We start from the raw sequence: 26,588 nt of genomic DNA on the forward strand, positions 1-26,588 counted from the left end.
AATCATGTTAGAGGGCGTGATAATGTGTAATGGTTCTGTAAATGACATGACCAGTGTATAAAAGGTCTGTGATTTGTTCTCCTCCTTGTTACTTGTGCACTAACCCTGAGAGATGCATTTATACTCTCAGTAAGATTATTTAATTAATTAATAAAGTAGTATATCCGTGCCGGAGGAATTACTTGGTGAAGCAGCACCTGGGAGAATTCATACCTGAATCTAAAGGATTTTTAAACAGAAGTAACAAACCATCACCAATGTGGGTGCCAATATATATAAACACCAAAGACCATAATTTATAAGTGTATGATTCATGAATTAATGATGGTGTTAATGAGCGCGCAATAAAAATATAATATGCAATAAAAATTGATAAACACTAAATATCTAACAGATATCACTACAGAAAGCAACTGTGAGACAAACCAATGTCACTGTCACCCTGACACTGATACGTGTTACTAAACCAGAGTGTTACAAGGTCAAATTCAGTAAGAATCTTGTTTGTGCAATCGCACACAATCTCACCTTGTACAGAAATGGTGATAAGCTTCTGCTCACTGAACAATGTAAGCATGCAGCTGCACATGTAAGACAATGAATAGTCCCCCTAGTGCTGCGTCCTAGATCTGTATGTCACCCAGCAGTGGTAGAATAAGCAGTAACATTATAACCACACACTAGTGCTGCACCCTAGGTCTATATGTCACCCAGCAGTGAAAGAATGATGGGCTGTAACACCACACACTAGTGCTGCAACCTAGGTCTATATGTCACCCAGCAGTGGTAGAACAATGAGCTGTAACACTCTATAACCACACTAATTACTAGGGTAACATTTCCCCCACTCAGAGCAGGGGCGGATCTAGACTTTTTTAGGGGGGGTGATTTAGTGATCTATCCTGACTCCTCCCCTTTCTGGTACCTACTCCTCTCCTTTACAGGTTTTTTTTTTTTAGTTTGTCAGTCACATTGATAATTCCAATTTCTATATGGGTGGGATGTACTAAGGGAAAAAATACAGACAAAACATCGTTTAGACCACATTTCCATTTGTACCTAGCTCAGGAATGTATCCTTGGACCTGGTGGACTATGGGCTTCTCTTTACATTTGCATCCGTGAGAGATCCAATCAGATCCCTACCAGCACCCCCTGCAGAAGGACTCCAGGGTCATAAACCCAAAAGTCCCTCTACCGCAAAGGACAGAGAGCTGTCCTTTACGATTCTATTTGCATTTCTAGGTGCATACAGGCGTTAATGCTGGTATGTTCCCGTTAAGTGGCGGGATGTATCACATGTATACACTGTAGGTGAGATGTATCATGTGCATCTCTCCCCATATCGCATGCATACCAGCATTTGTTAACGCCGCATGCATGATTACTTATGTACAGGACAGCTCTGACGTTAAGAGCTGTCCCAATGCGAAGTTACGACTTTCAGGTTTCTTACAGACGGCCAGCACATTTGAGGAAAAGGAGAATCCTACTGCGGATTTCTGCTGAAAGAAGCCCATAGGCTTCTATAGGCAACGCCATCTATAGATGGTGTTGCCTAGCAGCCTATCGGGCACATGCGCCGGAAAGTTACATTTTCTGGAATTTTGTACATATGGGAAATGCAGTCAAAACTCCAAAAACTACACATTTTGGAGTTTTGACCACATTTTAGCATTAGTACATTCTGTCCTGTGTGAGTCTGACCATGTATAATGCAAGTGTGCTAAATGCATCTATACAAACTCACAGGCTACAGTAAGAACAATAACAGAGCTGCCTGGCACACTGCAGGGTACCCATCCCTTGGCATCTCTCCTCCAGAAATGTGCAGCCAGTTTCCCCTGCACAATGCCCGGGACACAGCACCAGACCCTGCTGAAAGTAGGAGCTGGAAGGTGCCAATAGCCATGTGCCAGCCAGGGCTGAGTGCCCAGATTTGCAGCCACTTACCTGGGTGAGAAGGGGCAGGGAGTACATGCTGCCTGGTGTGCACACTAGAGAGGATGTAGTGTGGCCAGGGAGGGGACAGGATCACAATAGGCTACTGCTGCTATTACATGTCCTACTCTGCAAACTGCAGCTCCGTGAGCTGAACTTTCAGCAGCCCCCTACCCCAGGATCTCGGCAAAAGCCCCCCAGCACTCGGTGCCTGGCTTGTGCAGGAGCTGTGTGCCCTTAGCCCAGTTATAGGCTGGGAGCTGGCTGCACAAAAAAATAACTCCAGATACTGTAGCCCTCCCCCACCACCTCCATTCTCAGCACACCGGCAGCCTGACCATGCAAAAAGACTGATGAACTGTCTGCAGATGAAAGGCTCCGGGTGTGTGTACAGCTAAAGGGAGGAGTGGGACCTTAACCATTTCAGTGCAGGAGTGCAGCAGCATTGTTGAAACATAATCAAGGATGGACCCTGCTAGGGGGGGCGATCACCCTGATCGCCCTCCCCTGGATCCGCCACTGACTCATAGCATGTAACTGGTTTCTCACCTCTATGAATTCCCTGATGTGTAACAAGAGGTGGTTTCTGTATAAAACACTTCTCACACTAAGAACTAGGGATGGATATCAGAAACAAATAGTTACCAACCATCAATGTTCCTGATCCGTTTAAAGTACTCTTTTCCAATGAAAAGAGGGTTTTGCGACAGTTGCCAGCTATCTGCTGCTGTCTCCGATGCCCATCCATAGAGTGTCTGAATTAAGCCGAGGACACCCAAAAGTGGGTTCTGCAGCTTAGTTTCTATGACTATTGCAGCTGTTTTTTTCTATGCAAGGTTTAACCACCAATGGTTATGATGCGATAGCTAGTAGCTATCGTATTGCATGATTTGATGACAGAAGCTTGGCAATCAATCGACACCAAGCTCTGATGTCCATCCCTATTCAGAGCATGGAAATGGCCTCTCATTTGTATGACTTATCTGATGTCTAACAAGATTTGATTTCTTTATAAAATATTTCCCACATTCAGAGCATGGAAATGGTTTCTCACCTGTGTGACTTCTCTCATGTGTAACAAGAGCTGATTTTCTTGTAAAACATTTCCCACACTCCGAACACTGAAATGGTTTCTCACCTGTGTGACTTCTCACATGTGTAACAAGAGTTGATTTATGTGTAAAACATTTCCCACACTCAGAACATGGAAATGGTTTTTCACCTGTGTGAAATCTCTGATGTGTAACAAGATATGATTTCTGTGTAAAATATTTCCCACACTCAGAACATGGAAATGGTTTCTCACCTGTATGAATTCTCTCATGTTTTACAAGATCCGATTTCTGTGTAAAACATTTCCCACACTCAGAGCATGGAAATGGCTTCTCACCTGTGTGACTTTTCACATGTGTAACAAGAGCTGATTTCTTTGTAAAACAATTCCCACACTCAGAACATGGAAATGGTTTCTCACCTGTGTGACTTATCTGATGTGTAACAAGATGTGATTTCCTTTTAAAACATTTCCCACACTCAGAACACTGAAATGGTTTCTCACCTATATGAATTATCTTGTGTATAACAAGATCTGATTTCTGTGTAAAATTTTTCCCACACTCAGAGCATGGAAATGGTTTCTCACCTGTGTGACATCTCACATGTGTAACAAGAGCTGATTTATGTGTAAAACATTTCCCACACTCAGAACATGGAAATGGCCTCTCACCTGTGTGACTTCTCTGATGTATAACAAGCTCTGATTTCCTTTTAAAACATTTCCCACACTCAGAACACTGAAATGGTTTCTCACCTGTATGAATTCTCTTATGTGTAACAAGATCTGATTTCTGTGTAAAATATTTCCCACACTCAGAACATGGAAATGGTTTCTCACCTGTGTGACATCTCTGATGTATAACAAGATAAGATTTCTGTGTAAAATTTTTCCCACACTCAGAACATGGAAATGGTTTCTCACCTGTGTGACTTCTCACATGTGTAACAAGAGCTGATTTATGTGTAAAACATTTCCCACACTCAGAACATGGAAATGGCTTCTCACCTGTGTGACTTATCTGATGTCTAACAAGAGCTGATTTTGGTGTAAAACATGTCCCACACTCAGAAGTGACTGTATCACCGCTATGATCTGTACTATGTGCAGCAATATGTGAGTTACCAGAAGTACATTCCTCAAGAATAGAGGGATCAGATGATATATCTGCACTAAAAAGTGATGGATGTATATTTAGGGTTATGTAATTTTCTTCTGGAGATCCTTGTGTGAGGTTATCTTCTAATTTAAAATCTGGACACCAAACAAGATGTCCTTCCGAGGTCTTCCTTGTATTCGGTCCATCTGGTAGAAATAAAATAGTTATCCAAGTATCCCACAGCAAAGGCATAATTAATAAATATTAATCTCACCCCTATTCCCATAGGTTTGTGCTTAGTACAACATCATGAGGAACACTTTGGGCTTCTACCGTTCACACTCATAAACATAATATAGGAGAAGAAACAAACCTTACTAAATAGAGCAGACCCCTAGCACTCTAGGTTCTTTTTACTAGCCCAGGAGCCGGCCAGCCCTAGATAATGCCCAAGGGAACTTTCACCCGGTTCCCAAGTTATAGGCTAAGGGTGAAAGGTCAATCCCTCACCTCAGTATTTAGGCCATACTTCTTTATGAGGCTGTCATTTCCTTTGACATAAGAAAAAAAAGGCAGACATAAATAAAAAATGTGTAAATACTAATTGATTAAGGATGTAATATATCCTATATATTAATTTAATAGAAAATTTGTATATTAAAGTATACGGAAAAAAATAGCTGGTAGCTCCAATGAGGAATAGTGATAGTTCCACAAAAAGTGAAAACAAAGCAAAAAAACTGCTGATAAAGATAAATATATATATTTATTTATTATTCCATAGTCCTAAATAAAGGAACAGGCGGCACTCCCATACAAAGTACAAAAAAGTGCTGAATTCAATATATCATGGTGACAATTTACAGATACATCAACGTTTCAAGGCTTGACGCCTTTTCGTCAGGATGCGTCACTACAAGTGCAAATAAAGGCCTTTATTTGCACTTGTAGTGACGCATCCTGACAAAAAGGCGTCAAGCCTTGAAACGTTGATGTATCTGTAAATTGTCAGCATGATATATTGAATACAGCACTTTTTTGTACTTTGTATGGGAGTGCCGCCTGTTCCTTTATTTAGGACTATGGAATACTGTTGACTTATTAGGAGGGCACCCCACAGCTGCATGTATTACTCGAGTGCCAGGCTCATTGCTACATATATATATATATATATATATAAAATATGTACATTTATCTAACTTTGTCTAGCTATATAGCTCTATCTATTGTAATAAGATTGGGGTAGGAGGTCCCACTCCTGGGGTAAATGGAACCTCCAAATACACAGCAGTCAGGTAACAGCACACCAGTCCAGGGTTTTCGTGCAAGCTAGCTTCAGTTAGTTTTTATTGTGCAGTATAAAGTGGAAAATATAAAAATAAATCCTAGCCCATCTGGCCACTAAACAGATTCCCTCTCTCAAAGTGGTAGGGCCTATTTCCCTCACCACAAACATAGGCATATGCACATTACTTACAAGTAGTACAGGAGCCAAACCCTGACACAGCTTATATGAGCCTCTCACAGCTGCAGGCACTAATTAGCCTGCTCTCAGGCTGAAGGCCGGAAAAGATTAACTGGCCTTGTGGATGGAGCCCTCCCTTCACTCTCACATCCACACCCACAGGACCCATTATCCATCTTTCCTTAAAGCCCAAAACTCTCATTAAGCATAAACAGACATTTCCTGAGGGTTTAAAATACATAGGGTTAGAAACCTTGGAGAAATATATTTGCCATTTAGTACTTTACTAGTGCTTCTGTTACTCTATATATACAGTATATATATTTTACAAGTCGTCCTGAGTGCTGCCATAGATGCTATATATTTATTCCTTTCCTGACTGGGAAAGGTAATTGGTGGGCACGGGGCGCAGTACCGGAGGCAAGCATGGGTGTGCCGGCATTACCGAGTATCATGCATATGGTAGGGCAGTGAGAAATCAAGAAGCACCCATGTTGTTTGCAAATGAATAATATCAATTTAATAATAATTTACAAAGGCAGAAAATATATATTAAAAAAATGATTCAAGACTATAAAAAAAACTTCTAGCTTATATAAGCCCCATGAAATACAATAAAAAGCATAGATGCTGGTCTCATTGCTTTATCTACATAGATAAAATTTGGAATTGGCAGAGGTATATAGATGATCTGTTTTTCGGCTGGAATGGGTCCCATGAAGAACTGTAGGAATTTCTCATTTACATGAACAGTAATTCTCTAAATCTGGAATTCACAACCACCGGTGGTATTTCTGGATCTTGAAATTTACATAAAAGAAAACAGTATCCAAACAAGACCCCATATCAAGAAAGTGAATGGAAACAATATGTTGGCATACAACAGTAATCATCATAGACAATGGGTAAATATTCCAGGAGGACAATTCCGACGCGTAAGACGAAACTGTACAGAAGACCATATCTTCATGTAACAAACCAGAGAAATGAAGAAAAAATTTATCCAAAAGGGCTACAAAGAAACAGCATTACAACAAATAGACAAGATCTCAAAAATAGAAGAAAATTACTAACTACAAATCAAAAACCAACAACAAACAGAAACACAATCCATTTTTATCACACAATACAATGGGAACCATAAAGAAATTGAGAAAATCCTGAATAACCATTGGATGTCTTATTATTGGATGAAGACCTGAAAAAAAGTTCACCAACACAATCAAAAATCATGTACAGAAAGCAAGAAATTCAATACAAAGCTTCCTCCCCACACTACTTCTGCCAGGCTGTAAAAACCAAACATCAACCATGAAACCAGCTCAAATTTTCCATTCAAGTATCACAAAAAAAGAATTTAAAATCAAGAACTGTATGTCTTGTGACACTGAGGGAGAAATATACTTATTGGAATGCCCACGTGGCACCCAATATGTTGGCCAGACAAAAATAAAAACAAGAATATCCGAACATCTGTATAATATACAAAAAGGACTGAAAACCCACAGCCTTTCAGCACATTTTGCAGAACACCATAACAGAGCTCCAAAAGGGCAAAAATTTGTTGGTATGCAGAAAGATATACCCCACTGGAGAGAAGATCTGGTTAACTCTCAAGAAGAATGAAACGAAATGGATATACCAGTTACTAATGTCGGAGTCTAATGGTCTCAATATAGACATTGACCTCAAAGCCTTTTTAACATAATTTTAACACAATTGCAAACACGTTCACAACACATAACATTTTAACTTCAGTGATCTCTCATTCTCTTCTTTTATCGCCTATTTTGTATTTATCCTTTGATTTATATTTTATTTTGTCAAAATAAAGCACAGCAGTATATAGTTTTTAAATATGGCTTATAGGAACATGAGGTTGCTGCTATAACAGGGCACTTCAGGTTCCAGTCATTCCCAATTCTAAATAAAGTTTTTTATTCAAAGACCTAAAAAAATGACAGCAAATATCCTTGAAAAAGCATCCCAACGAATGTGAAATGCGCTGGTTTAACCGTGGACAGTGCGAGAGAATACTAGCTGGAGGAAGCGAGACTCTCGTGAATATAACGGTATCTGACATCACAAAGTGCCGCGACTATACGACCGGGTCCCAGCCACATATCGGTGACTGCAGGGAAAGGAGGAATGCCGACCTCAGGTAGGGGGAGGTAGGGATAGGGATACCTTCAACCCCAACAGGGTGAAGAACCCTCTGAAAAGCGGACACTGGACCTCCTATCACCGCACCCATAAAGCCCTAAAAGGCTATAAACATTAACAATATACACATAGTGGCCATAATACCCACTTTTTAACCATATATACTGTTGATGCTGAATTTTGTGCTTATGTTTACCTAATTATTTTATTAACATACATTGACGCTAGCGCTCAGTCCAGCCTTTGATGCTGTACACATAACCTAATCTATTTCCCTAACTGAGATGCTCATCTCCAGCGCAGCACGCCAATCCTTTTCTGTTCAAAAGAACGTTGCAGGTCAGTTTCACTAAACATCTCACCAAGGCAGAACAAGGCAGGTCCAGGCAAGAGGAAAGGAGAACCGGTGGTTAATGTCAGCCCCTGTGCTGACATTGGCCCTCATTCAGAGCCGTACGTTCTGAGCAGAGCGCACACTCTGAATGAGGGCCGTCCTCCATTAATATGGAGCGTCCTCCTGGAGGCTCATATAGCTGTGGGTCACCACCCACAGCCTGTACGAGCGTGCAGGTTGATGGCCGCGCTGGTCTTGACCATCGCCACTGCGAGCCGGAGCCTGCGGTTGAGTTTCTCAACCACAAGGCCCTGAGTGATTTTGGCTCTATCAGAGCCAAAATCACTCCCACTGACATCACTAGTGATGTCAGTGGGGCCGGCTTCTGACGGTAGGCGTTCCCTTGAGAACGCCCCCGTCAGGGAGGCACGCCCCCGGTACGCCCACCAAAGGGGGCGTGCTGTCAATCAACATCGACAGCACGCCCCCTTTGATCAGACACAACGAGCGAAGGAAAGTCCTTCGCTCGTCACGTCTGGCGCATGCGCACGACGGAGCTCCCGCCGTCGTGTGCATGCGCAGTGCACAACATCGACCCACTTGCGAGCGGAAAGCCGCTTGCGAGTGGGTCTGAATCAGGCCCTTTATCCACCGGTTCCCTGGACTCTATGCACAAGTAATGTATGCCCTTGTGGTCTATTGGAGTCCCGGATGGACCTGTGTCCGCATCGGCGCCTCTGGTCTGTCTCCAGAGACCGGAGGCGAGACTGCCCGCCTTACCTGTCCCCTTGCGTCCCAGCTGCAGTCTGGGGACAGAGGAGCCACGCTAACCAGGTCCCGCTCGATGCCCCGCCGAGTCCCGGTGTGCAAGAGGGATGATGGAGCAGCAGCACAGACGTCCAGAAGACTGTCTAGTACTGCTTGCTATGTTAAGGGGCCTATCCATTACAAAACTTTTTGCACGATCCAATTAAAACCAGGAGGTTTTGGTCACAATGTACAGAAAGTTGTGTAATGGATAGCCAGGAAGGACCAGCGATGCGCGTGCACTCTGGGTCCTTGCCGACCCCGACTATCTACTGAACATGCCCGTCAACCTGATGACGATCGTCAGGTTCCGCATGTTCAGAGATAGGAGGTCAGTCTCTGCACTGAATGATGTTCAGTGAACACCGTTCAGTGCTGGCACTGCACCTCAGCGACCTGAAGGTCTGAACGCTAGTCGTTCAGTCTTTCAGGTCGCCTAGTGGATAGACCCCATTACAGTAAAGTAAAATAAAAAGAAGAGATATGGTAAGAACCTACCTTTGTTATCTCTCTATCTATGAGGTCCTTAGGATCCACAGGGATACCTTGGGGTATCGTGATGGCAGAGGCATCTGGGCACCACATAGTTAATTTTTTCTTCCCAGGATGCACCTGGCTTCCCCTCTATACCCTGCCTCCCAGCCAGAAGCTCCTCAGTTTAGTAGTAAGCCAAAGGCCAGAGGAGGAGAAAATAAGAGAGAAAGAAGAAGTCTGGAACACTCAAGAATCACATTCTCACACCATATATCTTCTTTTCTACTTCAGGGTCCTTAGGGATCCACAGGGATGTCACAAAGCAATCACTTTAAGGGTGGGGACGTTCCTGTGCAAAAAGGAGAATCCACCGCCCAAAGGAAGTATCCTGAGAGGCGAAGGTATCAAAAGCATAATACCATACAAAAATATGGACAGAGGACCGCGGGGAGCTGCCCATGAAGGACCCACAGACCCTGTACAGTGAGCAGAAACAGAGGGCAGCACTGGAATGCCCTCCAGAGTGTAAGCCTCAGAGATCGCCATGCAAATCCACCTTGCCAAAGTTTGCTTATTGGCAGGCCAACCCTTCTTGTGGAAACCGTAGAGGACAAACAAAGAGCCCAACTTCCGAAGGGAACTGGTAGGGTCCACGTAAATCCATAGAACCCGTACCACATCCAATGAGGCCTCACCTGCTGAACGGTCTGGTGACTTAAAGGCCAGTACTATAATATCCTAATTAATGTGGAAACTAGACACCACCTTAGGAAGGAAACCAGGGCGAAGTTCTGCCCTGTCCCGGTGAAAAATTAGAAAAGGAGGGCGACAGAAGAGAACCCCCAAATCTGATACGCTTCTGGCCGAAGTAACAGCCAGAAGAAACACAGTCTTCACTGCAAGCCACTTGAAGTCCACTGAGCCCAGAGGTTCAAATGGAGGTCCTTGGAGAGCCCTAAGGACCACAGCCAAATTCCAAGGAGCTATTGGAGGGACAAAGGGAGGCTGAATGCGAAGGACACCCTGCCTAAAGGTGCGAAATTCAGGAAGCGGAGCAATCCTATGTAGAAACCACACTGACAGTGCAGAGACATGCACTTTTAAGGAGGCAAGGCAAAAACCCTGATCTAAGCCCGTCTATAGGAAAGCCAGAACCCTGGATATCCGAAACACCTGGGGATCGACCCCCTAAGGCGACACCATTTAAAGTAGGTATGCCACACCCTGTGGTAAAACCTGTAGAAGCCGGTTTCCAAGCTCTGAGCATGGTGTTAACCGCAGAGCTGGAAAAACCTTTCGACCTTAGGAGAAATGTCTCAAGAGCCAAGCCATCAAAGATAGACAACCCAGGTCCGGGTAAAAACAAGGATCCTGAGACAACAGGTCCAGATGTTGAGGTAACAGCAACAGAGTGTCGATGGAGAGACTCTGAAAATCTAAATACCAGTGCCCTGTGGGCCACACTGGAGCCAACAGCAGGATAGTGCCACATTCCAGCTTGAACTTTCGAAGTATTCGAGGAAGAAGGGACACCGGAGCAAAGAGGTACACAAATTGGAAGGTCCACTTGACTGACAGAGCTTCTACAAGGAGAGCGTCTGGTCTGGACCCGTACACTGGCAGTTTGCAATAGTGTCGGAAGGCCACGAGGACTACCGTCTGGAAGGCCCCACCTTTCCACTAGGAGTAGAAACAACTCTGGAGAAGAGACCATTCCCCAGGATGCATGTCGTGATGGCTGAGGAAGTCCGCTTCCCAATTGAGGACTCCGGGAATGAAAATTGACAGAGGTCGCAAATTAAACTGGGCATACTCCACCATGACAAAGGTCGATACCATGGATCCCAGTAGTTGCATTGCTGGGTGAATGAACACCTTGCTACCCTGGAGACATTTGCATATTTGCATCTGAAAAACAAAGATCTTGTCTGGTGTCAAAAAGATCCGTTGCTGTTGTGAATCCAAGAGGGCTCCCACGTGGAACATTCTCTGAGATGGAGTCAATGAGGACTTCTTCCAATTAATCAGCCACCCGTGCGACTGGAGCACCGAAATGGTAAGCTGCCGGTGGTGGAGAAGTACCTCTGGAGATACTGCCAGCAGCAAGAGATCATCCAGGTAAGGTAATAGGCGGATCCCTTGTAGTCTCAGATGGAATGCCATTACCACCATACTCTTGGTAAACACCCAAGGGGCCGTTGAGAGGCCAAAAGGTAAAGCCCGAAACTGGAATGTTGTTGCCATATACAGTACCAGTCAAAAGTTTGGACACACCTTCTCATTCAATGGTTTTTGTTTATTTAAATAATTTTCAACATAGTAGATTAATACTGAAGACATCAAAACTATGAAAGAACACATATGGAATTATATTGTAAATAAAAGTGTTAAACAAAATCAAAATATGTTTTATATTTTAGATTCCTCAAAGTAGCCCCCTTTTGCTTGTATGACAGCTTTGCACACTCTTGGCATACTCTCAATCAGCTTCATGAAGTAGTCTCCTGGAATGGTTTTCCAACAGTCTTGAAGGAGTTCCCAGAGTTGCTGAGCACTTGTTGGTGGCTTTTCCTTCACTCTGTGGTCCAACTCATCCTAAACCAGCTCAATTGGGTTTAGGTCGGGTGATTGTGGAGGCCAGGTCATCTGACACAGCACTCCATCACTTTCCTTCTTGGTCAAGTAGCCCTTTCATAGCCTGGAGGTGTGTTTGGGGTCATTGTCTTGTTGAAAAACAAATGATGGTCCCAGTAAGCGCAAACCAGCATGGCGCTGCAGAATGCTGTGGTAGCCATGCTGGTTAAGTGTGCCTTGAATTTTGAATAAATCACCAACAGTGTCAGCAGAAAAGCACCCCCACACCATCACACCTCCTCCTGCCTTGCTTCACAGTGGGAACCACACATGCAGAAACCATCTGCTCACCTTCTCTGCGTCTCACAAAGACACGGCGGTTGGAACCAAAAATCTAAATTTTGGACTCATCAGACCAAAAGTACAGATTTCCACTGGTATAATGTCCATTCCTTGTATTTCTTGGCCCAAACAATTCTCTTCTTCTTGTTGTTCATCCTCAGTAGTGACTTCTTCACAGCAATACAACCATGAAGGCCTGATTCACACAGTCTCCTCTGAACAGTTGATGTTGAGATTTATCTGCTACTCGAACTCTGTGAAGACTATGTGGTCTCTAATCTGAGGTGCTGTTGAGTAGCAGTTTCTGAGGCTGGTAACCCTAATGAACATCCTCTGCAGCAGAGGTAACTCTTGGTCTTCCTTTCTTGGGGCGGTCCTCATGAGAGCCAGTTTCATCATAGCGTTTGATAGTTTTTGCAATGGCACTTGAGGATACATTCAAAGTTCTTGAAATTTTCTGTATCGACTGACCTTCATGTCTTAAAGTAATGATGGACTGTCATTTCTCTTTACTGAGTTGAGTGGTTGGTGCCATAATATGGATTACAACAGTAGTCTAATAGTGGTGTCCACTGTGTACTAACCCTACCTCTGCACAACACAACTGATGGTCTCAAACACATTAAGAAGGCAAGTAATTCCACAGATTGACTCTTGACAAGGCACATCTGTTAATTCAAAAGCATTCCAGGAAACTACCTCATGAAGCTGACTGAGAGAATGCCAAGAGTGTGCAAAGCAGTCATCCAAGCAAAAGGTGGCTACTTTTAGGAATCTAAAATATAAAACATATTTTGATTTGTTTAACACTTTTTTGTTTACAACATAGTTCCATATGTGTTCTTTCATAGTTTTGATGTCATTAATCTACTACGTTAAAAATAATTTAAATAAACAAAAACCATTGAATGAGAAGGTGTGTCCAAACTTTTGACTGGTACTGTAGCTAGTCTGAGAAACCGCTGGTGCGAAGATGCAATCGGGATATGCAGGTATGTATCCTGGACATCCAGGGATACCATAAATTCCCCAGTTCCATTGCCAGTATCATGGAGCGTAGGGTTTCCATCCTGAATCGAGGTACCCCGAAGACTTTGTTCAGGGACTTGAGATTGAGGATAGGTGCTATGAGCACCAGAAAGAGGTTTGAATAATATCCCTGTCACCTTTGCGACATTGGGACAGGTACAATGACTCCTGCTTGTAGCCAGGAATGTACTGCTTTCTGGGCCTGCAAGGCTTTGTCAGACTAGTCAGGTCCTCAGCATGTCGGGACGCCTTGCGCTCCAAGCCTGTCTCTTGGACTTGCCAGTCTGACTGACTCTTTTAAACCTTACCTTGGTCCCTAAAGGGCCGAAAGGACACAGTTCTTGACCCGGCAGGCATGGACGCAGAAAGCAGGCATGCTGTCGAACTGAACTTTACCATTATAAGGCAAACCCTCCTTAGAGTTTGCATCTGCTCTCCAGGAGCAGAGCTACAAAGTACGGCGAGCCGCAATTGCGGCCGCCGACCCCCTTGAAGATAGGAGAGTAACATCCAAATCAGCCTCATTAATATATGCGGCTGAATCACGAACATTGCCCACCAGAGTCACATGGTCGCTATTAGCGTCTGAAGACAGGGACTCCTCCAGGGAGTCTGCCAAGGACTCCATAGCTCTGGCTACCCAGCAGAAAGCTATAGCCGACCTGGCCACCGCACCCGACAGGGAATATATAAACTTCAGGCAACTTTCCACCCTCCTACCTGTAGTGTCCTAAGGACGATATGGAAGGCATAGGCAAAGTCGCGCTCTTGACCAAGCACGTGACATGTGAATCCACCACAGATGGAGATTCCCATGTGGCAAAATACTCCCCAGCAAATGGATACGCGTGAGACAGGCGTCTTTGCACCTGTAACGCTTTCCAGGAGTTTTCCATGCTACCTCCAAATGATCCACTAGTTGATCAGAAAAAGGAAAAATGGTAGCAGTAATTCTGCTTGGATATAGAAGCCGGAAATGGTCCTCTATGGTCAAGACGGAGCGTACGGTCATGGGTCACATGGGTTGCAGCATATATAGCACAACCCGATCAGGTACTTTGAGTCTGATTGCAAATCCCAAGGGTCGGGAATCTGTGCATGCCCCAGACCCATACTGCAAATGTGCTACAAATCAAGCTTTGCTCTTCCAAGATAATTAATAAGCGCCTTCTTACTCCATCTGCAGTTGTCATGCAATGTCCCAAAAAGACCAAGCCTCACATACATTACTATATGTGTGTGTCTATATGTATATACAGTGCATCCGGAAAGTATTCACAGCGCTTCACTTTTTCCACATTTTGTTATGTTACAGCCTTACTCCAAAATGGAATAAATTCATTTTTGTCTTCAAAATTCTACACACAATACCCCATAATGACAACATGTAAAAAGTTTTTTGGGGATTTTTGTAAATGTAATGAAAAAAAAAAACCTAAGAAATCACATGTACATAAGTAGTCACAGCCTTTGCTCAATACTTTGTTGATGCACCTTTGGCAGCAATTACAGCCTCAAGTCTTTTTGAATATGATGCCACAAGCTTGGCACACCTATCTTTGGGCAGTTTCACCCATTCCTCTTTGCAGCACCTCTCAAGCTCCATCAGGTTAGATGGGAAGCGTTGGTGCACAGCCATTTTCAGATCTCTCCAGAGATGTTCAATTGGATTCAAGTCTGGGCTCTGGCTGGGCCACTCAAGGACATTCACAGAGTTGTCCTGAAGGCACTCCTTTCATATCTTAGCTGTGTGCTTAGGGTCGTTTTCCTGCTGAAAGATGAACCGTCGCCCCAGTCTGAGGTCTAGAGCGCTCTGGAGCAGATTTTCATCCAGGATGTCTCTGTACATTGCTGCATTCATCTTTCCCTCTATTCTGACTAGTCTCCCATTTCCTGCCGCTGAAAAATATCCCCACAGCATGATGCTGCCACCACCATGCTTCACTGTAGGGATGGTATTGGCCTGGTGATGAGCGGTGCCTGGTTTCCTCCAAACATAACGCCTGGCATTCACGCCAAAGAGTTCAATCTTTGTCTCATCAGAGAAATTTGTTTCTCATGGTCTGAGAGGCCTTCAGGTGCATTTTGGCAATCTCCAGGTGGGCTGCCATGTGCTTTTTACTAAGGAGTGGCTTCCGTCTGGTCACTCTACCATACAGGCCTGATTGGTGGATTGCTGCAGAGATGGTTGTCCTTCTGGAAGGTTCTCCTTTCTCCACAAAGGAATGCTATAGCTCTGACAGAGTGACCATCGCATTCTTGGTCACCTCCCTGACTAGGGCCCTTCTCCCCCGATTGCTCAGTTTAGACGGCCGGCCAACTCTAGGAAGAGTCCTGGTGGTTCCGAACTTCTTCCATTTACAGATGATGGAGGCCACAGTGCTCATTGGGACCTTCAAAGCAGCAGATATTTTTCAGTACCCTTCCCCAGATTTGTGCCTCGAGACAATCCTGTCTCGGAGGTCTACAGACAATTCCTTGGACTTCATGCTTGGTTTGTGCTCTGACATGCACTGTCAAGTGTGAAACCTTATACAGACAGGTTTATGCCTTTCAAAATCAACTGAATTTACCACAGGTGGACTCCAATTAAGCTGTTGGAACATCTCAAAAATGACCAGTGAAAACTGGATGCACCTCAGCTCAATTTTGAGCTTCATGGCAAAGGCTGTAAATACTTACGTACATGTGATTTCTTAAGTTTTTTTTGGTAACTCTGCAAAAATCTCAAAAAAACTATTTACATGTTGTCATTATAGGGTATTGTAGAATTTTGAGGACAAAAATGAATTTATTACATTTTGGAGTAAGGCTGTAACATAACAAAATGTGGAAAAAGTGAAGCGCTGTGAATACTTTCCGGATGCACTGTATTTGTGCAATATTGTCCAGATAAAATCACCAGTACATCCAGAGGGAAATGTGCCATAACCACGTGGTCCCGTCCCTAAAATAAACATGTCATATGATCATCTCACAAGAATGGTGAAAATGTTCACTCTAGTGCACCCAAAATAACTGGAAAAACAAGATAAATCCAAACGTAATATGATTAAAATATATCATTCACTTATTTGAAAAATCTTTTCAAAAACATTGAACATAATAGACACCGACAAATGTCTCCATCAGTCTATAAAACGCGTTTCGTCCTAACCACCAGTGTGGTCCGTAGGACTTCCTCAGGGTTATATACAATAATAACAAGCCTAAGTTATTCTACACTGTGACCTTCAACTAAAAATAGAAACCAGTGTAAATACTATGTAATAAAATGTATATCTGGAGTCCTAAGACGTCCATCTCTAGAAGATGGCACCTCTAGTAAGGTGGAGTCTTAGTACTCAGGGATATCCGTTTGCAGCCGTTTTGACCTTATTGCTAGTTTTTTACACTAGTCTGTAATTTTAGATGATGGTCCCTCTAATATAGTGGAGGGTTGGTGCACATTTTGTAAGAGCATCACACAGACACATTACTGTTGGCCCACTCTGCTACACAAGAATGCAATATAAAGTCATGTGTGTAGTATGATCTTAGGGAAAGGGGAATCGCCTCTTATTCTGCTTTAGTATAGCAGTATTAGTATACACATATAAAGAATGAACTAGTATGGTATTATTATTCAAGAGGATAATCTCACATGTGGTAGAACACAGGTATGGGCGCAGAGGGGTGGGACCGGGTACTAATTACCCAGACCCAGGCTTGCTGGTGTGGCCGGGCTCCCCTCCCTCTTACCTCACACCAGCCAAGCACACGTTGCAGCAGCCTCTTGTGCCTGTAGGGGGGAAGGGGGGGGGGGGTGATCACGCCTCCCCCTGGCTTTTCGCAGAGTTGAGGGGCTCACAGCGCACCACTACAAAATTAATATTTTTCCTTTTTTTTAAATTTAAAATCATAAGGGGCATGGCTACACCTCAAGTGATTAGCCAGTGATTTGGCGCAGCTCTTTATGGCCCTGAACACAGGTAGGATCATGCTGACATCCCTTCTACTGATGTATGAGATACAAGAGAGTGTGAGGAGGAGACTGGACAGATGTCTGGGCTGGTAACATACAGTGACATGATGTGAGGGGGAGAGCAGGAGTATAATAGGGGCTGATGGCTCCAGATGTATGAGATACACCAGAGAGTGTGGGGAGGAGACTGGTCAGATCTCTGGGCCGGTAACACACAGTGACATGATGTGAGGGGGAGAGCAGGAGTATGATAGGGGCTGATGGCTCCAGATGTATGAGATACACCAGAGAGTGTGGGGAGGAGACTGGTCAGATCTCTGGGCTGGTAACACACAGTGACATGATGTGAGGAGGAGAGCAGGAGTATAATAGGGGCTGATGGCTCCTGATGTATGAGATACACCAGAGAGTGTGGGGAGGAGACTGGTCAGATCTCTGGGCTGGTAACACACAGTGACATGATGTGAGGGGGAGAGCAGGAGTAGAATAGGCGCTGATGGCTCCTGATGTATGAGATACACCAGAGAGTGTGGGGAGGAGACTGGTCAGATCTCTGGGCTGGTAACACACAGTGACATGATGTGAGGAGGAGAGGAATATAATAGGGGCTGATGGCTCCTGATGGATGAGATACACCAGAGAGTGTGGGGAGGAGACTGGTCAGATCTCGGCTGGTAACACACAGTGACATGATGTGAGGAGGAGAGCAGGAGTATAATAGGGGCTGATGGCTCCTGATGTATGAGATACACCAGAGAGTGTGGGGAGGAGACTGGTCATATCTCTGGGCTGGTAACACACAGTGACATGATGTGAGGGGGAGAGCAGGAGTATAATAGGGGCTGATGGCTCCAGATGTATGAGATGAACCAGAGTGTGGGGAGGAGACTGGTCAGATCTCTGGGCTGGTGACACACAGTGACATGATGTGAGGGGGAGAGCAGGAGTATAATAGGGGCTGATGGCTCCTGACTCCTCACTGTCCAGGTACTTTTCACTCTATAGTTGGTACTGGAAGAGGATGGTGCAGAAGAGATTGCTGTAGTGACTGAGCAAAGCGAATGTGACATTTTTCTGCAAAAATATAAGTGCTGATTACCTGTGTTGATATCTGTAGGGATTTCATCCTCCTTGAACTGCTGATCACCTCTTGCATACATCTCTTCTCCCTCTGTATGTTCTGCTTTATTATCATCACTCACATTTATCTCTTCTTCCTCCTCTGTATTTTCTGTCTTCATAACAGAAACATTTATCTCTTCTTCTCCCTCGGTAGCTTCTGTCTTAAAATAAGTCTCTTCTTGTTTATTTATATCTTCTGCCTTCATATCAGTCACATATGTCTCTTCTTCTCCCTCTATATCTTCTGGCTTCATATCAGTCACATACGTCTTTTCTTCTCCCTCTATATCTTCTGCTTTCATATCAGTCACATACGTCTCTTCTCCCTCTATATCTTCTGCCTTTATATCAGTCACATACGTCTCTTCTTCTCCCTCTATATCTTCTGCCTTTATATCAGTCACATACGTCTCTTCTTCTCCCTCTATATCTTCTGCCTTTATATCAGTCACATACGTCTCTTCTTCTCCCTCTATATCTTCTGCCTTCATATCAGTCACATACGTATCTTCTTCTCCCTCTATATCTTCTGCCTTCATATCAGTCACATACGTCTCTTCTTCTCCCTCAGTATCTTCTGCCCTCATATCAGTCACATACGTCTCTTCTTCTCCCTCTATATCTTCTGCCTTATTATCAGTCACATACGTCTCTTCTTCTCCCTCTGTATCTTCTGCCTTCATATCAGTCACATTCGGCTCTTCTTCTCCCTCTAGATCTTTTGCCTTCATATAAGTCACATACATCTCTTCTTCTCCGTCTATATCTTCTGCCTTCATTTCTGTCACATACGTCTTTTCTTCTCTCTCTATATCTTCTGCCTTCATATCAGTCACATACGTCTCTTCTTCTCCCTCTATATCTTCTGCCTTCATATCAGTCACATACGTATCTTCTTCTCCCTCTATATCTTCTGCCTTCATATCAGTCACATACGTCTCTTCTTCTCCCTCTGTATCTTCTGCCTTCATATCAGTCACATACGTCTCTTCTTCTCCCTCTATATCTTCTGCCTTATTATTAGTCACATACGTCTCTTCTTCTCCCTCTATATCTTCTGCCTTCATATCAGTCACATACGTGTCTTCTTCTCCCTCTATATCTTCTGCCTTCATATCAGTCACATACGTCTCTTCTTCTCCCTCTGTATCTTCTGCCTTCATATCAGTCACATTCGGCTCTTCTTCTCCCTCTAGATCTTTTGCCTTCATATAAGTCACATACATCTCTTCTTCTCCGTCTATATCTTCTGCCTTCATTTCTGTCACATACGTCTTTTCTTCTCTCTCTATATCTTCTGCCTTCATATCAGTCACATACGTCTCTTCTCCCTCTATATCTTCTGCCTTCATATCAGTCACATACGTCTCTTCTTCCCTCTCTATATCTTCTGCCTTAATATCAGTCAGATCTTCATTGTAAATTTCACAGAAAACAATACCTTAATAATGTCTGAGTACATTATTTGAGAATAAATAGTATAATATCAGCATGTTAAAATATCAATTAGATGCAGAATAATTAATAAATACAGGTCAATTAATGAAAAGTCACTTTGGTTTTTGTGGTCATTGGGAAGAACCTATATTACCTGATGCTCCTGTGGGGTCCTGTGATTCTCCTCTGTACAATCCTGTGAATGTAGAGGACATCTCTCTGGGATATTTTTGTTACTGGGTCAATCTGTAGGAGACACACAGTGACTGAGTACATTGTATATATGTGATTATCACATGATGTATGTCTATTTGGGCCTACACACCTGCTCTCCCCGCACATAAATTACATTCTCCTCTTACCCAGTGATGTGAGGGGCCAGTGATTCTCCATCATCACGTCCTTGTACAAACCCTTGTGTTCCTCTATATACTCCCCCTCCTGCATGGAGACATAGACAGTGACATACTGACACCTTATAGGAACCTGACACACACAATGATACAGTCATCACCCAGACACATCCCCTGGTGTTACTGTATAATGTTCCATTCCCAGCAATCACCTCTCCAGTCATCACCCAGACACATCCCCTGGTGTTACTGTATAATGTCCCATTCCCAGAAATCACCTCTCCAGTCATCACCCAGACACATCCCCTGGTGTTACTGTATAATGTCCCATTCCCAGCAATCACCTCTCCAGTCATCACCCAGACACATCCCCTGGTGTTACTGTATAATGTCCCCTTCCCAGCAATCACCTCTCCAGTCATCACCCAGACACATCCCCTGGTGTTACTGTATAATGTCCCATTCCCAGCAATCACCTCTCCAGTCATCACCCAGACACATCCCCTGGTGTTACTGTATAATGTCCCATTGCCAGCAGTCACATCTCCAGTCATCACCAAGACACATCCCCTGGTGTTACTGTATAATGTCCCATTCCCAGCAGTCACCTCTCAGACACATCCCCTGGTGTTACTGTATAATGTTCCATTCCCAGCAGTCACCTCTCCAGTCATCCCCCAGACACATCCCCTGGTGTTACTGTATAATGTCCCATTCCCAGCAGTCACCTCTCCAGTCATCACCCAGACACATCCCCTGGTGTTACTGTATAATGTCCTATTCCCAGCAGTCACCTCTCCAGTCATCACCCAGACACATCCCCTGGTGTTACTGTATAATGTCCCATTCCCAGCAGTCACCTCTCCAGTCATCACCCAGACACATCCCCTGGTGTTACTGTATAATGTCCCATTCCCAGCAGTCACCTCTCCAGTCAGCAGCTGAATGATCTTTTTGGTGAGTTCCAGGATCTTCTGGTCATTGTATCGCTCATGTATTAGTGATTGAGGTGGAGGCACTGTGAAGGAGGCACAGCTGTGAAGGAAACACAAATGTCTTCTGACTACTGTGTAACCCTGTTTAATGAGAGACATCAATAAAATGTAAATTAGAAGTCTACTTTAGGAGATAATATGAAAATCGTGGACTGTATATAGCCAGGGTTATATATTTGTACCGTAGAGTCGTTTTGGAAGTTCATGTAAAAAAATTACGCCATCTGGAGCGGCGGTCCAGAACCGCATAATAATTTTTTTTTTAAAGTATGCTAGCAGTATACTACAGCGCACCATGAGCTGGGGGATCTCCTACCTGTTGCTCGCCAGCAGGACATCTTGTCTCTGACTACTGTGCTACTGACTGGGTCGGCAGCCATCTTGCAGAACACGGCTGGCTGCACATGGTCCTGCCAACGGCCCCCCTCGCCAATACAATTTTACTGATTCAGGGCCATCCGCAGCCGCGCTATGCCTGCACATGGCTGACTGCGGGAGGAAGGCAGAGGATGCTTCCTGGCCGCTCTGTCACAATGCGAGCAGCTGCACCCAGACAGCAGTCTCTGTTTCCTCCCAGCAGTCAGCCATGTCCATGTCTGCAGCTGCACATAGTGTGTGGGCCAGTGGTGCCACCCGTCTGGGCCATCGGCTGGGGCTGTCTTTCTCTGCTCTGTCCCCCTCTTTCCCCGTCCTCCTATTCTTTGTGCTGACTCCTTTCCGGGCCCCAGCACCCATGATCTGTCCCCCCTCCTCTTCAAGAACAAGGGGTCATCAGGGGCAATTGGGGTGACAAAGAGGAGTCATCAGGGAGAGAGCACTATCGGACTGACAAGGAGAGCTCACCTAGAGGAGATGATGGAGTCAGGAAGAGGGTACAGTATGGGGGAAGACATGGGACAAAAGCAGCGAACAGAGACCTTAGTTAGGAAAAGTGGAGGAAAGAGATTGAGGTCATTAGGAGTGGGGACGGGGTGGGGCAAATGGAGAGAGAAGTCAAAAGGGACACGGAGAAGGGGTAAAAAGGGCAGAGGAAAGGATAAGTCAGAATAGGAGATTATGTCATCAGGGACAGATGGGAGGAGACAGTGAGAGTTATAACAACACCGCCACAGCCCAAACTCTGTTTAAAAAGAAAAATGGTTTTATGCCCCAATTGATGCCCCACCCCTCTGTAGCTCCACCCACATTATTCACAGCTCCGCCCATCAATGCCTCTCCCCCTCCCAGGAGTTCCTGAACCTATTTTTCTAATATAGGATGAGTTTTATCATTCACGAGTGAAAGAACTCGCTGCGTAAGATAAATGATGATCCAGCCAATCAGCTCCCAACTGTCATTTTTCAAACAGATAACAGTAAGGAGCTGGTTGGTTGGAGTAACATTGTCATAGGAAACGAGTTTTTATCCCTCGTGTATTATAAAACTCATTTATAAATAAGGCCCATAGTACTTTATATAGCACTTACCTCTCCTATATGTGACCATTTATAATATTACCCCAAATGTACTAAGTAATACTACAAATTATATGCTCACTGATACAGCATTCAAAATAGCATGGAGAGGAGCTCAGCCATCAAACATACATAGGGGTCAATCCAACGAGGTGCGAATTGCGAGTAGTGAGTTTGTTTCTTGAAACTCACAGACTTCTCATCGAAGCGAGCGCCCAAGAATTCTCCGATCCAATTAATAATGGCTATTTGTGGTGCTCGCAGCGGAGGGGTATGATTTGACTGCCAAATGAGATTTGAGAGAAGTGCATGAAAAAGTGGGGAGACCATCCTGGACCCCGCAAAATGTATATAATTTTGTTAGAAGGACCATATAGTGGGCTGTTTGTGAGCATTAGGAAGGTACTGTAGGTTTTTAAATGGTGTCAAATGGCTGATTTTTATTTTTTAAATGCAAGAAACTGATAAAAAAACAAACTTTTTTGTTTAATCTCAAACGAATGAAACGAAAAATGCAAAAAAAAAGTAAGAAAAAAAATGTGATTTTGGGGTACTTTGAAGGCATCTTGAAAAATTGAAAAAATAATAAATAATTTTTCAATTAAAAAATTATTGTAATTAAATTTGGGGTGCCTAAAATAACGAAAAAGTTGATTTTGGGGTAATTTGAGGAATTTTTTTTTTTGTACCTCAAAAAATTACATGCAATTATTGGACTAATAATTAAGCTGACTGGAAACTTCCAATTGCTTAATTAGTCATTAGGGGGGGTCCAAGGGGTTCAGCAAAATATCCCAACAATTTAACCTTAAGATAAAGATTTTCCTTCCCATCTCTCACCCTCAGGGAGGTGCGAGTGGAAAGATGTGAATTCAGTCTGACTGATCAGTACGAGTTGCTAATTGGAGTGCAAAATGAATTTGCTATGCAAATTCGAAGAGAAAATAGCAACTCGCAATTTGCACCTAATTGGATTGACCCCCGTAGTGTTCATTCTAGCACCCTGCACCTGTCACAGCCCGTGCAGTTCCTCTTTCCTGCCTGGGGTGTCGCTCTCTGCTCTGGTGCCTCTAGCACACTCAGCTGATGCAACAAAGTGCTGAGATACAGACCAGAGTGTGCTAGAAGCACCAGAGCAAAGAGCATGCAGGTCTGACTGGAGATATCGCTGACAATGCATGGGAGAGCGCAGCATTAGTGACATTGAGGATGCACTAGACCAGGCCTGGCCAACCTCTGGCTCTCCAGCTGTTGTGAAACTACAAGTCCCAGCATGCCCTGCAACTGTTTTAGCATTTTCTAATAACAAAACTGTGGCAGGGCATGCTGGGACTTGTAGTTTCACAACAGCTGGAGAGCCGCAGGTTGCCCATGCCTGCAATGGACGATATGCCCGATATGTACCCGCCATTACACTGACCATTTGGACTATGACCATCACCAGCACCAGATGCAATGAGAAAGTGTCATTAGGCTACAGGGGCCCAATTGGCCCTCTCCCACCTCATCTGGTAATTCAGGGGGATGGGAATTGTGGAAATAGGTAATTTGTCAAAAAAACTCAACACCCAGCGCCGTAAAAACCAAACCACAAAGGAAATGTAATAAACCAACGCAAAGCGACCAAATACTAAAGTTACGCTGATGTTAAAATACAATAATTCAAAAGGCAGAACTAATTTACCATAGAACAGACTGAAATCATCACTCCCATAATGCAATGCATAGAAAAATGAATTAGCCAGTGTATGTATGTATCATTGACTATAGACCGGCACTCCTATATATTATCATGTACCCGGGTGCACATCCAAGGGATCCTCACAATACAATATACAGGCAGCACTCCAAAGGGATTTTTCAAGCAGACAATAAGCAATTACATATAGATATATATATAGATCTTTCAGCCAGTGCATTCATTTTGCCCAAAAGATCAGCTGTTATATAGACCTGCCTGTACCCTGAGGACGTCAGATTGCGGCAGGCGCTGCTATGAAGTAGGGGGATTCTCAGTACCCCGATCAGTCCTTATTGTTTTCGCCCATAAGACCCGTATGGTAGTGCTGCCATCCTCGCCATCAGTGCCAGTGCAGGGATTACGTACACTATGATGATAGCGGGCGCGTGCCAGTCGATGGTCGGCGCTGTTATACACCTCGCACACCGATTAACCCGTGAATTTCCCAGGTCTCAGTCCCTGACCCTAGTACAGAGCAGGGTCGTGGGCCTGGGACATTCGTCCCGGGTCGTTTGCTGTCACACATAGTATAAACCTGGGTCGATGTACATTGACGTGAGGTAATCCGCATCCCAGGGTGCAGGATCCCGACGGTCCAAATACGGGCTCCAGAATCCCGACTGCCGGCATCCCGAAGGTAAGTATTAGGGGAAGGGTCAGGGTTAGGCACTAAGGGAGGAGGCGAGGTTGGTTCAGGCACCGGGGAGTTAGGGTTAGGGGGAGGGTTAGGCAGTAAGGGAGGAGGGGAGGTTAGGTTCAGGCACCAGGGAGGGAGGGTTAGGGGAAGGGTTAGGCAGTAAGGGAGGAGGGGAGGTTAGGTTCAGGCACCAGGGAGGGAGGGTTAGGGTCAGGCACCGGGGAGGGAGGGTTAGGCAGTAAGGGAGGAGGGGAGGTTAGGTTCAGGCACCGGGGAGTTTGGGTTAGGGGGAGGGTTAGGCAGTAAGGGAGGAGGGGAGGTTAGGTTCAGGCACCAGGGAGGGAGGGTTAGGGGAAGGGTTAGGCAGTAAGGGAGGAGGGGAGGTTAGGTTCAGGCACCGGGGAGGGAGGGTTAGGGGGAGGGTTAGACAGTAAGGGAGGAGGGGAGGTTAGGTTCAGGCACCGGGGAGGGAGGGTTAGGGGGAGGGTCAGACAGTAAGGGAGGAGGGGAGGTTAGGTTCAGGCACCAGGGAGGGAGGGTTAGGGGGAGGGTTAGGCAGTAAGGGAGGAGGGGAGGTTAGGTTCAGGCACCAGGGAGGGAGGGTTAGGCAGTAAGGGAGGAGGGGAGGTTAGGTTCAGGCACCGGGAAGGGAGGGTTAGGGGGAGGGTCAGGGTTAGGCACCAGGGAGGGAGGGTTAGGGTCAGGCACCGGAGAGGGAGGGTTAGGGGGAGGGTTAGGCAGTAAGGGAGGAGGGGAGGTTAGGTTCAGGTACCGGGAAGGGAGGGTTAGGGGGAGGGTCAGGGTTAGGCACCAGGGAGGGAGGGTTAGGGTCAGGCACCGGGGAGGGAGGGTTAGGCAGTAAGGGAGGAGGGGAGGTTAGGTTCAGGCACCAGGGAGGTAGGGTTAGGGGGAGGGTTAGGCAGTAAGGGAGGAGGGGAGGTTAGGTTCAGGCACCAGGGAGGGAGGGTTAGGCAGTAAGGGAGGAGGGGAGGTTAGGTTCAGGCACCGGGGAGGGAGAGTTAGGGGGAGGGTCAGGGTTAGGCACCAGGGAGGGAGGGTCAGGGTTAGGCACCAGGGAGGGAGGGTTAGGCACCGGGGAGGGAGGGTTAGGGGGAGGGTCAGGGTTAGTCAGTAAGGGAGGGGAGGTTAGGGTCAGGCACCGGGGAAGGAGGGAGGGTTAGGGGTTAGCGTTAGGGTATTTACCTAATGGTGGAGGCTTTGTGACTGCCGGTCATACCTGGGAAAACCAGTCCTAGAGCCAACTGGCCTGGTATCATGGTGGAGGAGGGGGGTTCCTGTATGGTTCCGGCAGCCCCCAGGGGCAATTCATGGTGCAGGGGGGAACCCCCATCTCTCCCCCTGATTTTGGGAGTACCAGAGCTAGTAACAAATAGGGGGGACCCCAACATTGGGGGGGAAATGGTATATATATGATGTATTACAGTAAGAGTGAGACAGACAGTATACAGTGTGTGTCCTATGTACAGGTCACACACAGCCCCCAGGTCACACACATATAACACATACGTACATGTATGACGGGGGCAGCAGCAGCTCAGGCCGTGTCTCCTCCTCCTCATATTGTCCCGTCCGCGTTCTCCTCT

The 26,588-nt window shown here is 45.1% G+C and overlaps 1 protein-coding gene across 2 annotated transcripts; it reads right to left on the reverse strand.

Moving 5' to 3' along the window:
- Positions 1 to 1,279: 1,279 nt before the first annotated feature.
- On the reverse strand, positions 1,280 to 26,528 carry LOC148476847 (uncharacterized). 2 transcript variants are annotated; one of them, XM_088457551.1, is made up of 5 exons: positions 26,512 to 26,528; positions 21,084 to 21,192; positions 20,167 to 20,245; positions 19,959 to 20,050; positions 1,280 to 4,299 (listed from the first exon to the last, which is right to left on the reverse strand). In XM_088457551.1, the coding sequence occupies exons 4-5, from the start codon at positions 20,017 to 20,019 to the stop codon at positions 2,882 to 2,884; spliced, it is 1,479 nt and encodes a 492-aa protein (XP_088313677.1). In that variant the 5' UTR covers positions 20,020 to 20,050; positions 20,167 to 20,245; positions 21,084 to 21,192; positions 26,512 to 26,528; the 3' UTR covers positions 1,280 to 2,881. The 2 variants fall into 2 exon arrangements, with proteins under 2 accessions (XP_088313677.1, XP_088313676.1); XM_088457550.1 differs by lacking the exons at positions 19,959 to 20,050; positions 20,167 to 20,245; positions 21,084 to 21,192; positions 26,512 to 26,528 and adding an exon at positions 18,345 to 18,658.
- Between the last annotated feature and the right edge of the window lie 60 nt (positions 26,529 to 26,588).

Source organism: Taudactylus pleione, unplaced genomic scaffold, assembly GCF_031769625.1.
Source record: "Taudactylus pleione unplaced genomic scaffold, aTauple2 ptg000768l, whole genome shotgun sequence".
Taxonomy (NCBI): Eukaryota; Metazoa; Chordata; class Amphibia; order Anura; family Myobatrachidae; genus Taudactylus; species Taudactylus pleione.

Excerpts from the sequence above, each read along its gene's own strand:
- LOC148476847 (XM_088457550.1), bottom strand. The coding sequence starts at position 18,621 with ATGAAGCCAGAAGATATAGAGGGAGAAGAAGAGACATATGTGACTGAT. Across the intron at positions 4,300-18,344 it reads CCCTACAGATATCAACACAG|ATGGACCGAATACAAGGAAG; the intron begins GTAATCAGCACT and ends TATTTCTACCAG.